General features: G+C 39.6%; 1 protein-coding gene across 1 annotated transcript in view; it reads left to right on the forward strand.

Annotated features, from left to right (window-relative positions):
- The first annotated feature begins 10,428 nt into the window (after positions 1–10,428).
- The window catches only part of LOC126190534 (uncharacterized), a 121,603-nt gene continuing 117,016 nt past the window's right edge, over positions 10,429–15,015 (forward strand). Inside the window, exon 1 of the mRNA XM_049931031.1 lies at positions 10,429–10,564. Coding sequence (XP_049786988.1) covers positions 10,429–10,564 — 136 coding nt within the window. The remainder of the gene's footprint in view (positions 10,565–15,015) is intronic.

Consider the following 15,015-nt stretch of genomic DNA (forward strand, 5'->3'; position numbering starts at 1 on the left):
AGTATTCTACTGCACCATATGTGTAAAAAAATTCATTGATGTGTGCAGTGTGTAATAATCAGTGTCATTCCACACGTGCAGTTGCAGCGGTAGCTACCACTTACCTGTGAATCCGTAACTGGATAGTGGACAGGAAGTGATATGAGGCAGTTTCGGTGGCAGAAGCTCCCTCCAGCAATCTAAAAAGCACAAAGCCACGATCCGCCGAACAAAAGCGACGCACGGCACCTCAAGCGTGAAATCAACGCTCTGCAAGAAAGCTCCGGTCAAGTGCGCGCGCACAGACTGGATTTCAAGATTGCTCGCAACAGTGGAGGCGGACAGCCACCACGTGACGAAATAATGTAAACGTTCAACCGCCAACACAGTTGCTGTGCGCTACATTCTGTAGCAAAAACATTCACACCCAGTACTGAAAACATTTTTGTATGTATCATAAATCTTCTGAGAGACTCTAAGATAGAGAAGTTAGCGTAATTAGTATAATGACTAATTGTACACAGAGATAAGTCACAAGGTCACATTTGAACACTGTTGAAATGTAAACTTTAACGAAAGGTCACGATACGAATGAAAATAAGCACACGAAAATACGTCAAAGGATCCGATCCTTCCTAAATCCCATCCCATATGTATATAAAATTAGTTTTGTAAGCTATTCTAATATAAGACATTTTATCTGTTTCATATGTGAAATAATTCGGAGAGCCACACTCGAGCCCTGGAAGTGAAAGATATGGACTTCCTTGTCGAAGCCATCACCAGTGGCCGCTCTACAATCCAAGTCTATCATAAATAGTGTATGTGCGACGAAAATAAATGTATAATTAAGTGCGACAACGAACAAGGCAGTCAATCGACAAGACGATGACAATAAAATGAATACAGTCAAAACAGAAAGTTGTGTACCAGTTGTGATAGTCAAATTACTTTTGCAACGTTGAAAAATGAAGTGTGACTCTATTTCCTTATAAAGTTTGTAAATATGTGTACTTATAGCCTTAATTTTAAGAATTATCAAGAAAGACTGAATCCATGCAAACACTGATAGAAACACAGAACAAATTCACAATGATCCATCGTCAGTAATTACAAATTGAAGCGTTAATTCTTTTATTATGAAATGAATGTAAAATGAAATTTTTAATAACCTGTATGTTACACCCGAAAATTACAAATATTCCAATGGGCATGAGGATGAAAGTAATACCTTCGGTATTCCTTCCCTCCTCATGGGAGGCAGTGTAATATTAGTAATTTTCGCCTCACAAACATTAATATACGCTCAATAGTAAACGCCTGATGGCCTAAAGTTATCGAACAATTGTAAAGTAAAAGAAATGAACCATCGCATAGCAGTGATAGAATCTATTATTCTGTATCTTTGCCGTTCTTGCGCGGTGCCAGTAAATCTCTATGTACATGTATCGATTAATGGTGTAAAAAAGAACTCTGTTGTTTCAAGACAAATGAGGCTTTTGGCGCCTCACCTTTTACTGTTTGTATTCCATGAGAGGCGGACGCGGACTTGCTGCGTTCCGCAACTGTATTTTATATTCTAAGTGAAAGTATTGAGTGAATATGCTAATTGTTATTTTTTCCAATCAGAAAACATGTAGTTTCTTGTAACTGATATCGAACAGACAGAGTCAAGAGGACATTTTGACTGTTATGTATAAAGTATCTAACCACAATGGTCATCTATTGTAATTTAATATAAAAAGGTACGTAGCATTAAAAAACGTGTGTTAAAGATAAGTGTGCTTATTTTCGTAAATTAACCTTGATGATTCCATCTCCTTATTTACCTGTATGATAATTATTTTTGTGTTACTTCATCACCAGAAATACGATCACGCTGATGGGCCGAATGCAGCATGAGGCAGAAGGAACATTATCGTTTTCCTATTATTTCTGAACCAACTCCTTTTTTTTAATTGTGTAGTGTTGCATTTCTTTTAAAGTCTATAAATCTTCTGGTCCCTTAGTGTTGATCCGGGTATGACTACATCGCGACTATAAAAATGCAGAGAAATGATAATGTTTCTTCCGAACGATCTCAAATATATATATATATATATATATCAATATGCTGCTCTTATTCAGGTATTTAATGCTCAACGTATGTTATTATAATAGTGTAATCAATCCCTGATTCTGTTGCCAAGTGGCCCACCAAAATATTCACTTTTTCGACATTAAAAAAAAAAGTAACAGTTCTTTTTATTTTCGTTCCCCAAGAGCAACGCTACAACCACAGGTTGTTGATATATTCAAAGAGAGCTCGAAGCCAGTGAGCCTCTACGAACGAAGCATGACGCTAGTGGAACAACGACTGCCATTGAATATTGATAACAAGGACTAGTGAAATAGGTGAAATAGAGAGAGAGAGAGAGAGAAACAGAGACAGAGATCGACTGCAGAGAGACTACACGATACAAAATTATGTATGCTCCATATCGAATATATTGTAAATAAATACAGTCATGGTTTAATCATTCTATAGTGTTTGATGTGTTCTAGAGTGTTCATCTACCTCGTTACAACTAAGGACACAGCAGGTAATCGCTCATAATGCCCTATCAAACGCTACATAGTGTGGATACGTTCAGCTTATACCCAAATATAGTGCAATAAGGATGTTTCATTGTGGCTGAAGTTACCTAATTTTAACTCGAAAACTTTTTTTACTGCATCAAATCAACGTCACAACGCCGTTCAAAGATACAGTCTGTGAAAACTTATGAAAATTGGGTAAACCGTCCATATTATGTAATACATAAAATCTACCGTTGTTACATGAATATAGTTGTTGCATACTCTACCACAGCAATCAGCAGTCCTGACACAGCGTCCAAACTTATATTTATGACCCTGTTTATTACTCATGAACAGAGCCGGATATCATCTATTAACGGAATGAAAGAGCTGTGCACAATTGAATTATACACTGATTTATCATTGAAGGGATTCCTGTGCAACAGCAAAGGAATGGCCTGCGAAGAGCAAAAATGATTAGCAAGAATACTGAATATAGTTACTACATTGTTCTCAAATTGATGACAAATAATATAAAGCACGTATGGATTCTCAGCACTCGTGACATGAATCGAAGTTGTAGCAAAAACCACGAAATTAACTAATATTAATTCAGAATATTCTCAGGAAAATATTCGGACCAATACACAAAGATGGCATATGGATGAAAAGACCTACCAATGAGTTATACCAACAGACTGACAGACTCACAGACATTATCAGAAAACGCAGACTAAATTTCTACGGACACATACAGAGAATGGACAACACCAGACTTATAAAGAGAATCTTTGATGTAGTAAAACATTCAAGCGTTAAAACAAATTGGTATCATGAAATAGAGGAAGACATAAGGCAGCTGGGGATCAAGAAACAAATGATAAAAGACAGAAAGGAATTCAGGAACAAAATTACGCACGCAAACTTTATGGTAAATGAGAAGAGGAAGACAGGAGCTCGCAAATGGCTCTGAGCACTATGGGATTTAACATCTTAGGTCATCAGTCCCCTAGAACTTAGAACCACTTAAACCTAACTAAGCTAAGGACATCACATACATCCATGCCCGAGGCAGGATTCGAACCAGCGACCGCTCGGCCACACCGGCAAGCGAAGATGGTAGCATTATGGACGGACCAAAGGAAACAAGTGCATAGTCAAAGGATGAAGAGATTTTGGGAAGAGAAAAGAAAGAAAGGAAAGATGTGAAAATTGTGTCATCATGAGATATTAGAGTTCAAACACTGTCCATAAGGGCAAAAATGATATGAATGAATGAATGAAAGAATTGGATCACACTAATGAGTGTATAAAAGAATAAAATAACTCTTCCCGAACAGGCCTTGAAGACCCAACGGTACCGACCGGCCGCCGAGTCGTCCTCAACCCACGGGAGTCATTATATGCGGATGTGGAGGCGCACGTGGTCAGCACATCGCATTCCCGGCTGCATGTCAGTTTATTGGGACCGGAGCCACTACTTCTCGATCAAGTAATTCCTCAGTTTGCCTCACAAGGGCTGTATAAAACAAAGGAGAGAATAAATAACGACTCGATTCCGTAATCAGCTTCCAGCTCAAGAAAAACGAGCGATCTCTGAGAGTACCATAAAACAATAATTTTGCCTTTAGCGACACAAAAGAAATAAAAAGTTAGCTTTACGAATGCACCACACGTGAAGAGCATCTAGAATTTCTCGACCTGATCACGTAAGATGTAAGGACGCCCCCTTTTCACTATTGTAGACTGGTACAATTATGGAACATGCTTTGTGCTAAACAATTATGACGTTTATGGAGAAAGAAAATCTTCTTTATAAAAATCAACATGGATTCCGCAAACAGAGATTCTGCGAAACTCAGCTCGTTCTTTCCTCCATGAGATCCACAGCGCTGTAGACAACGGCGCTTAGGTTGATGCGATGTTCCTTGACTTCAGGAAGGTATCTGACACCGTCCCGCACTGCCATCTAATGAAAAAAAAAGAGCGTATTGAGTATCGTACCAGATTTGCGACTGGATTCAAGACTTCTTTCCATATAAGATTGAACACGTCGCTCTTAACGGAACAAAATCGGCAGATGCAAGGTAATTTGCGTAGTACATCAAAGAAGAGTGAGAGGTCCTTTATTATTATCGATGATGCAAATGACCTAGTAGAGAGCGTTGGATGCTCTTTAAGATTGTTCGCAGATGATTCGGTTATCTGTAACAAAATAGCAATGCCAGAAGGAAGTATCGATTTACACAATGACTTGCACAGGATTGATGAATGGCGCTGGCGCTGGCTGTTGGCCCTGCGCGTAAATAAAGTAAACCATTGTGCATACACAGGAAAGGAAAGCCACTTCACTTTTGTACAACCACAATGTGGATGGAAACTGCTGTAAACAGCATCTGAAGTACAATATCCAGGAGTAACTATCTGGAGCGACCTTACATGGAATGACCACAAAAGACAAATAGTAGGAAAAGCAAATGCCAAACTGAGATTCGTAGGAAGAATCATAAGAAAATGTGTGTCATCCACGAAGAAAGTGGCTTATAAGGCTCTTGTTCGACCGACTCTTAAGTACTGTTCATCAATATGGGATCCTTACAATGTAGGACTGATATAAGAGATTGAGAAGATCCAACGAAGAGCGACGCGTTTCGTCAAGGGATCGTTTAGTTGGCGCGAGAGCGTTACAGTAATGCTCAACAAATTCCATTCGCAGTTTTGAGAAGAGAGGCGTTGTGCATCACTGATAGGTTTGATACTGAAGTTTCGAGTGAGTGCTTTCCAGGAAGAGTTGACCAACATATTACTTCCTACCACATACATCTTGCGTGATGGCTACGAAGAGAAAATAAGAGAAATTAGAGCCAACACAAAGGCTAGCCGACAATCATTCTTCCCACGCGACACTGGCGAATGGAACAGGGTAGGGGCAATCAGTTAGTGATACCCGAACTACCCTCCACCACACACCGCTAGATGGCTTGCTGAGTGTGATGTTTTACGGATAGGATAGAAGAAAGACAGTTTGGATGGTTAGGGCATGCCAATAGAGTGGAAGAAAATAATGGCTAAAAAAGCACTTTTATGGCAACCTCCTGGAACGGAAGGGGAAGATCACGAAAAGGATGGTTCAGGGGTATCCAGGAAGCGAAGTAGAGAAGGGGATTTGGAAGAATGGAGAGATCGAATCGTTTGACGACAGACATGCGGGATGCGGCGACAGTTCTAGGAACCCAGCGACAAGAAGAAGCAACGCATTTTTGGGACTCCATTATTAACGAATCCATGGAAACCGTGATAGCGATTACCAGCTGCATAATCATTTCTACGATTTGTTCTAATCTGGTAAACTTGGACAAAACATGCAATACCATAGGAATGGAAGGTCGCTGTGATATGTCCCATAAACAAAAAGAAAGATAAATTTGTGTGACAACGATAAGGGCTACTCAACATCTGCTACAAGATGTTCTCCAACTATCTACTAGAACGAGTCAAATTCCTGGCAACAGAAATAATTGGAGGGTACAAAGTAATTCTCAAAACAGTGTAATCATCCACTCACTAGAGTTCTGTCTTAAAACAATGTATGTGAGAAAATGTACGAATACGGCAGAGAATTAAATCTTCTCTTCGTAGACTTGAAGATAGCTTGTGATATAATCCACAGACCGGGTCTGATTAAAGCCATCAAAGAATTTGGCATTCCATAGGCATTGGTGAAACTTGTAGAGACACACGGAGGTTAGCTATCATGTGATAGTAATTGTACATGCACAGATGGCGGTATCGCGTACGTAAGTATAAAAGGGCAAAGTATGGCGGAGCTGTCGTTTGTACTCAGGTGATTCATGTGAAAAGATTTCCGACGTGATGGTGGACGCACGACGAGAATTAACAGACTTTAAACGCAGAATGGTAGTTAGAGCTAGGGCATGGGACAGTCCATTTTGGAAATCGTGGGGGAATTCAGTTCCGGTATATACAGTCATACAGTGTCAAGAGTGTGCCGAGAATACCACATTCCAGGCATTATCTTCCGGACAACACAGTGGCCGACGGCCTTCACTTAACGATTAGAGCAGCGGCGTTTGCGTAGAGTTATTAGTGCTAGCAGACAACCAACACTGCTTGAAATAACCGCAGAAATCAATGTGGAACGTACGGCGAACGTATCCTTTAGAAGAGTGCGGCAAAATTTGGCGTTAATGGGCTATGGCAGTAGACGAACGACGCGAATCCCTTTGCTAACAGCACGATACGGCCTACAGTGCCTCTCCTTGGCCCGTGACCATATCGGTTGGACCCTAGACGACTGGGAAACCGTAGTCTGATCACATCAGTACCGATTTCAGTTGGTAAGAGCAGATGGTAGGGTTCGAATGTGGCACAGACCCAACGAAACCAAGGACCCAAATTGTCAATACAAGGCACTTTGCAAGCTGGTGGTGACCTATAATGGTCTTGGGGGGGGGGGGGAGTATTTACATGGAATGGACCGCGCTCTTTGGTCCAGCTGAACATATCATTCACGAGAAATGGTTGTGGTCTCAAAGAAAGATGGAATTTTTATGTTCGACAACGCTCCACGTCACTGGGTCAGAACTATTCGCGGTTTGTTTGCAGATCATTCTGGACAGTTCGAGCGAATGATTTGGGTATCCAGGTCGCCCGATATGAATCCCATCGATCATCTATGGGGCATAATCGAGAGGTCACTTTATGCACAAAATCTTGCATCAGCAAGACTTCCCAATTATGGGCGGCTATAGCGGTAACATGGCTCATTATTTCTGCAGGGGACTTCCAACGATTTGTTGAGTCCATGACCCGTTCAGTTGCTGCACTACACCGGACAAAACAAGGCTCGACACGATATTAGGAGGTATGCTATGACTTCCTTCATCTCAATCTTTGCTTAAATGACGAGAAATCTAAGGTTAAAATAGGCTATAAAATGACGAAGTTTGCTAGTGGATATAAGATTAAGACAAGGAGATGCATTATCAGAAGTTATTTTCGTTTTTGCCACTCGAAAAGTTAATGATAGTGTTCAACAGAGAGAACTATCAGAGTATTCAAACCAAAATCGAGATAATTACCTATCTGAAACATGCAAATGCAGGCGCAAAGAAGAACTAAAAAGAAGTATTCAGACGCTGGAATCAGTGGTAGCAATGTTTGTACCGAAAGGATGAGTACATGTCGTAATAAGAAATCTCCATGGCTCCCAAGTTTGCAAGTGTACCAGTTACAGACCTGTGAAAGAATCCATGCGTTATGGAATGATTTTTACTGCAGCAACACCAACTGAATCAGAGATTAAGGCAAGACTGCAGGATGGGAACAGAAGCTATTACTCGCTATGTGCGGTATTAAAACGCAGATACATATCACAACAATTGAAATTAAGGCTATCGTGGAGCACACGAAAGGAAGACCTCAACCGACTGCTTACATTTGTTTAAACTCTAAGTTAATTCTGGACTGCATTTAGAATACAACAGGTATAAATGAAAGGGCGGACATGACGAGAATTGTTGATATCTTGAATGAAGGATAGACTACTATGCACATCTTTAAGAGCACGGATGTAATGTGTAATCCATGTTTAAATAGATCATGTTGTAGAACAGCTTTGGTATATCTTGAGGCAAAATCAATATATTGGCAAGATACATAATAAGATTTTTGAACCTAGACATACATATATCGAATGTGATAAAGATTTTGGTCTTTCTGAAAAGACAAAGGAACACTTCAAACATGTATTTGTTCCCCAAGACAGAATGGAAGTTGTGAAGCAGGTCAGATGAAAGTTTTCCGTAGTGGAGATGAAAACAGAAAACTTTCTTTCAGTTAAAGTAATGCATGCCATAGAAAAGAATAAACTTACTAAATACACGTAAGGAAACAAAATACAACGAAGGAATACCAGGTGGATCTGAATCAGTAAAGAAAATCCTTTGACAAAGCAGTTGAAGTATTCACTAAACCGTGATCTTGAGTTTACAGAAGCGTATTTTAGGAGACCCAATATTTGTCCCGCACCAACACCTCTTCTGCAACCTATGCATCAAGATGAGTTTGAAATAAAATTTGAGAAATGGAAAAATCTCCAGGAAATGACGACCTGCATCCCTTCACTTTATCATGAGTTATGTAACAATATATCCCATTCCCAAACGGCAGTTACTCTGTGTATAAGAAGAGGGAGTGGAGAAAGAAGAGGATTTGGTCAAAAAAAGGGACGAGGAAAACAGAAAAACGCACAGAACATCGAGAAAGATGCACAACAATGAGTATTGCCCAGGAAGGACATTCTTTAAAAGATACTACACAAGGAAATGATTATGATTCTATAGACATTAACTGTGCAGGGGTTATAGGAAGTGAGTATGAATAATCTCTCATAGTGTTGGACCAACACCAATATATTTGCGTTTTAGTATTTTAATTTAATTTGTTATTTGTCAATTTTTTCAGCTTGTTGTATTAACTTCACTTTCATTGCTCACATATCTTTGTTTTATAATGAACATTACTGTACTTCGTACGTCATGAGTGTTGCACCAGAAAATCTCCAAAATACAGCACAGTAAATAACATGTTTTTGCATTTTCACCTATTTTACTCTAAAAAGGTGTAGGCTCAAGACTATTAGTATATTTAATATACAGGGTGTATCAAAAAGAAGCATCCGATATGGCACGTCTATATTTCTGAAACTAATAAACATATAGGCCTACGATGAATTTTGTTTTTTGATGAACGTTATATTCAAAAAGTTTTGTTTCATACATTTTCATAGGTGTTCAATATGCCCCCCCCTCCCCCCTCTGAGATGCACGGCAGATGTCAATGCGGTATTTAAATTGTTCCCATACTGCAGCGAGGATTTCTTGAGTTATAGCTTCCATTACTGCTGTTATGCGATTTCTCAGTTCATCCATTGTTATTGGTTATGAAGCACATAAACAGAGTCTTTTATAAACTATTAGAGGAAATAATCACGCACAGTCAGGTCCGGTGACCTTGGAGGCCAGTAATGTAAGGTTGAATGATTTCGTCCAGTGCAACCGATCTATCGTTCAGTAATCCTTTGACTTAAAAATTCCCGCACATCCAGGCGCCAGTGTGGCGGTGCCCCATCCCATTGGTAAATGAAGTCTTTCGAATCAGTCTCCAACTGTGGGAAAATTAAGATCTCAGGCGTATCGAGATAAGTGCATCCTGTAACAGTGTTCTCGGAAAAGGAAAATGGACCATACACCTTTCCCAGTGAAACTGCACAAAACATATTAAATTTTGGAGAGACCCTCTCATGTTGTACCATGTAAAACTCGAGAATTTTCTCTTTCCAATAGTAAGTTGTTCACGCACATATCTCAAATAACATAATAGTTGTGATTTTTTAAAATCAGATTATTCTTTTTGATGCACCCCGTATTATAAAAAATAATGCCTTGGCATTATAATCTCCAACCATAGCTACAAACATACACAGGATAACTGACTACTAGGAAAAAGTATTTAATGTTTCGATAGTAAATCGTATAAGTAATAAATAGCCATTTAATTTTGGCAGTCATTTACTCTGTTTGTTTCAGCAAGTGCTTATGTCAATTGTACTCTCAGCCATTCATTTCAAGGAAAGATCATCAAGAAAATATTTGGACCGGTCTAGGACCCAACTACCGGAGAATTGAAAAGGCACTGCAATACAGAAATAGAAGAACTATGTAACGAGCCTAACATAGTTGGAGTGATAAAAACCAAAAAGATTACAATGGCTGGACACGAAGTGAAAAAGGGAGAGACGAGTTGGCCCAAAATTGCAATGTGCTGGGTCCCATCAGGCAGCAGACCAGTGGGAAGACCTAGGAAGAGATGTACGGATGGGCTAAGACAAGACTTGCTGCACCTGGAAGACTTGGAGAACTGGAGACAAGCAGCAGAAGACAAAAGCAGGCACAGAGAGCCCTAATTGTGTCGTCACGCAGTCCTCTGGGTCTGGTGGCGCTAAGTAAGATCTAGGCGACAGAGCACGTCGATGGCCGGAAACCCAGAGGATTGTTGAGTTCCGTAATCCAACAGTATAGTGTGGTCAGTCTGTCATCAAGTAAATTGCGGAACACGAGAAGTTTGTCAGACTTCGATGACTTACCTGAAGATAATTAGCACTTGCCCGGTCGAAGTATAAGGACAACCGGCTGCAAGCTCCAATTATTATTATTATTATTATTTTGGGTAAGATAATTCTACATAATCAGTATTACACGGATCAGAGGTGTGGTCACTGAAGAACAGTTGTCCACAAGAAATTACCCACGGTTTTATAGATGCATTAAGTGGATTCTGAAAAATCGTTACACCAGAAATTAGCCAGCCAACAATGTAAATAGTACCTCTGTTTTGCGTATGTGCATGACTTTCTTCTGACAGTTAAACACTGCTTCGATAGACAGGTGATTAATTTTCTGGTCTAGTAGAGCATGTCATTTTGACTTGTCTTCTGCTCCATATCCGCTAGAGATTCTCCGGCACTTAATCTCATATTTGTCTGTCATGAAACGTAGCGCCGATTTTCATAAAATGAGCAAGGCCTCTGGTGCAGTAGCTGAGCTCATTAGTCTATGTCTATTTGATAGTGTACTGTACGTTTGGCAAAAGGTGATTTCCATCTGCACGTACTTTAACAATGAACTGAGGAGGGAATACCGATGAGTGAGATATGAATTTCCTGTTATCTGCGACGGGTTCCCTCTCATACACCCTTCAAGTGTGAACCATACGTAATGTTGAGGCTGAGAGGTATCAGGCTTATCTGCGATAATGACGCCTTCATATAGGCGTTCTAACCAGCACCCGCTATCACTGTCCGTGGGTCGCCATTGCGTGGTACCACCCCCGTTTTCGTCTCAAGGTAAGTCAAAGAACGCCACACTGATCTATCCGTTATGTTACTGTTAACCTAATTGAGGGCAGCCATTCTGAAAACTACGATTTTCAGTTACGTTTCTCATAGTAGATGTGCGCAATTCGAATCCACCGGCAAACCGACTCACGCCATATATAAAGGAACGTTCCCAGCCGTAAAAAGAAACGATCTTGAAGAAATTTGGCAGGTATATAGACTGGTAAAAACAATGCTACACGTATTTTTTGTTTTTCTTTTTTTGCTCAGTTTCATTTCTAAGCGGAAAAGCACATCCCGAAAGACAATTTGGCATATTAAGCTTAGAGGGAATTCTTCGAAACGATGATATATAAGTGATGTGTTTCATATAAAAGTTAAAATGTAATTAACTTTCTTGAAAACTATATAATCAATTTCTCGATAAATTTGAAATTTTGGAAATTTTTTTTTGAAAAATGAAAACTGTTCTGTTAGAACATAGAGTAAAGATGTTCTCAAACCAATCCATCCATGAGTAATATTGCTATTTCCTGAAATACCATTTTAGGTAAATAAGCTGTACACAATGTGCTATCGGAGTAGTTTCAACAGACCTAATTAAAATATCTTAATGTTCATTATTATTCTCATTACTTGTTGTTCTTAGTCTTGCATTCCCGTCAGACTACCGAAGTTAAGCGCTTTCGGGCTTGGCTAGCACTTGGATGGGTCATCCTCTGGGTCTGCCGATTGCTATTGGCAAGTGGGGTGCACTCAGCCCTTAGGAGGCGAATTAAGAAGCTACTTGACAGAAGTAGTGACACCGATCACGAAAACTGGCAATGGCTAGGAGAGCGTTGTGCTGACCACATGCCCCTCCGTATACGCAACCGGTGACACCTAAGGTCTGAGGATGACACGGCGGCCGGTCGGTACCGTTGGGGCTTCAAGGTCTGTTAGGACGGTGTTATTGTTACTTAGTTTTGCATAATGTGGGCGTGTGACGAAACTGTTTTGAGCGTCGCACCTGAGTACAAGGAGTTTGTTCATCTGATAGTCCCAAAAGGCTGAAAGTGACAGGTACATCCGTCCAAAGTATTGGCTTTCAATGTTAGAAGAACTTTATGAGAAGATTTTCAGGAATAATAGCGAATGATTAGGTAATTTAAATAGGTATATTTAAAATACTCTAACTTTAACAGTACAATGCGTACAGGTTATTTTCCAAAAATGGTATATCACAAACCAGGATTATTACACATACTTGGACGTGGCGTGAAAGCTTCTTTACATTGTAACGAAAGTTTTTAACTGTCTAAGTTAATGGTGGTTGGGTATTCTGAAAAATTACAAAGTATTGCAAAAATTTATTACACAGTTCTTAAGAAAGTAAATTACATTTCAACTTTTATATGAAACGTATTTATACACCACAGTTCCGAAGATATTCCCTGTAAACTTAATATGGCAAATTAGTTTCCGGGGTGCGTTTTGCCCCTTACAATTGAAATTGAGCAATAACGTAGAAATACGTAATGCGTTATTTTGACCTCTCTACATACCCGACAGGTTTCAAGTTCGTTTATTTACACCTGGGAATAGTCCCTTGTTAGTCTTCCATCAAGATTGTGTAATTGAAAGAATATTTTTAAAGCACTGTTGATTGATTTCGGCAGTATAGCCATTTTTAAGTTAATATTTCGTCTAGAAAGGACGGCATCACGAGGGATGCGGCTCTTGATAAACACAAATAAAACCGTTTTCTACGTCAGTCGCGTATTCATTTTACCTCTATGTGTTTCGATGGTTCACGTCATCATCTTCCGTTGGATAGCTGCTCAGTTACAAGGCTGGCATTAGTGAACAGCACTTACACCTTTCCATAGCAACAGACCAAGTACAAGACAAGTTATGTAGTGTCTTTTGAATTGAAGTAGAGACGAAAATAGGCTGCATGCCGCTGCCTGTTGTGTATACTCTCTACCGTACATTATGTTTACATGTAACTTCAAAGACCTTTGAGGTTATTTTAATAGACAAAACACAACCTTCGTTGCACTTGATCTGCTGCTGTGAAAGGAGTCTGTGTTCTTCCCTGACGCAAGTTATGTAGCTAAACAATTATCCACCCAAAGATGTTGTTATGAATCATCGAAACGCGCAGTGGCAAAATAAATAAGTGACTGACACAAGAAACTGTTTAATTTCCGTTTCCAAATGACGCTGAAAACATCGTATGGAGTATAAATCAGTTTTTTCATTGAAACTTGTTGGCAGATTAAAACTGTGTGCCGGACGTAGACTCGAACTCGGGATCTTTGCCTTTCGCGGGCAAGTGCTCTACCGACTGAGCTACCCAAGCACGACACACGCCCCGACCTCACAGCTTTAATTCCGCCAGTACCTCGTCTCCTACCTTCCAAACTTCACAGAAGCTCTCCTTGCCCGCGAAAGGCAAAGGTCCCGAGTTCGAGTCTCGGTCCGTCACACAGTTTTAATCTGCCAGGAAGTTTCATATCAGGGCACACTCCGCTGTAGAGTAAAAATTACATTCTAGTTTTTTCATTGCTTTATAGTCGTCAGGAATTTAAAAGTTAAAAGAAAATTACTTGAATTATAAATCAACGTCAGTTTCTAGGAACTTGTCACTCAAGTCCGATATGGTAAAATATAGTAATGTTTTATACGAAACGGACTGCTCAGTCCCATTATTCATGATTTCTGGAATTTGATGGATTTCTTCTTTAAACCTTTTAGTGTTTTCGTCTAATGGTTCCATCTTATGATTCAGTTCACTTACCACTGTCATTTTCTAATCAAATGAATCAGAAACAAAAATCGCAAAGGGACATATTCATAAGATAAGTACCATACATTTTTTTAATTTGTACAAAGTCACGATGAATACAACATTCGACAGCCTAATATTTATGAAGGTTGGGAAGAATGCTGAAATCCATATCGGGTGCTTTGTCTGCATAAGGGGCAGAGAACCACACGTCGAGATCTACGTATATTGACAGGGAAAATACGAATATCACAGATCGCTTTATCTTCTTGTGGTGATATTTTAAGTTCATCACGAAGCACAAACATTTGGAAGCATAAATTTATTTGCCATTCACATTGGGAGCTGGATAGTCTCCAAAAACACGGAAAGATACTTGGGACGCTGGACCGCGTCTCTTTATTTTGCTAGTGACGATGGAATTTTTGAGACAGTGTTACGAACTGATGTTGCTCGAAATAAAGTAACTGCCATTCAGCACTACTTGAACCTGATGCCACTATTTTGGGAACACAGTCTGAGAAAAATGATAGGAAATATCTCAACGGCAGCAACATAAACTATCGAAATGTAAGTAAAATTAATACCACTGAATGAGTATCAAGTTTATCTTTTCTTTCATTTTCAAATCTTTCATGTAACATTTATGTTATGAATGCACAAATAAATATGTTTGCCGGATTTTTGGTTTTCATATCTTTGCCTTTTCCCAGCTGTTTCTGCTCTTTCGGATATTCTTCTCTGGTAATCGGGTCCATGTACCCACACTGATCGTCCTTTCAGCCATTAC

This window comes from Schistocerca cancellata, chromosome 1, assembly GCF_023864275.1.
Source record: "Schistocerca cancellata isolate TAMUIC-IGC-003103 chromosome 1, iqSchCanc2.1, whole genome shotgun sequence".
In the NCBI taxonomy this organism is placed as follows: domain Eukaryota; kingdom Metazoa; phylum Arthropoda; class Insecta; order Orthoptera; family Acrididae; genus Schistocerca; species Schistocerca cancellata.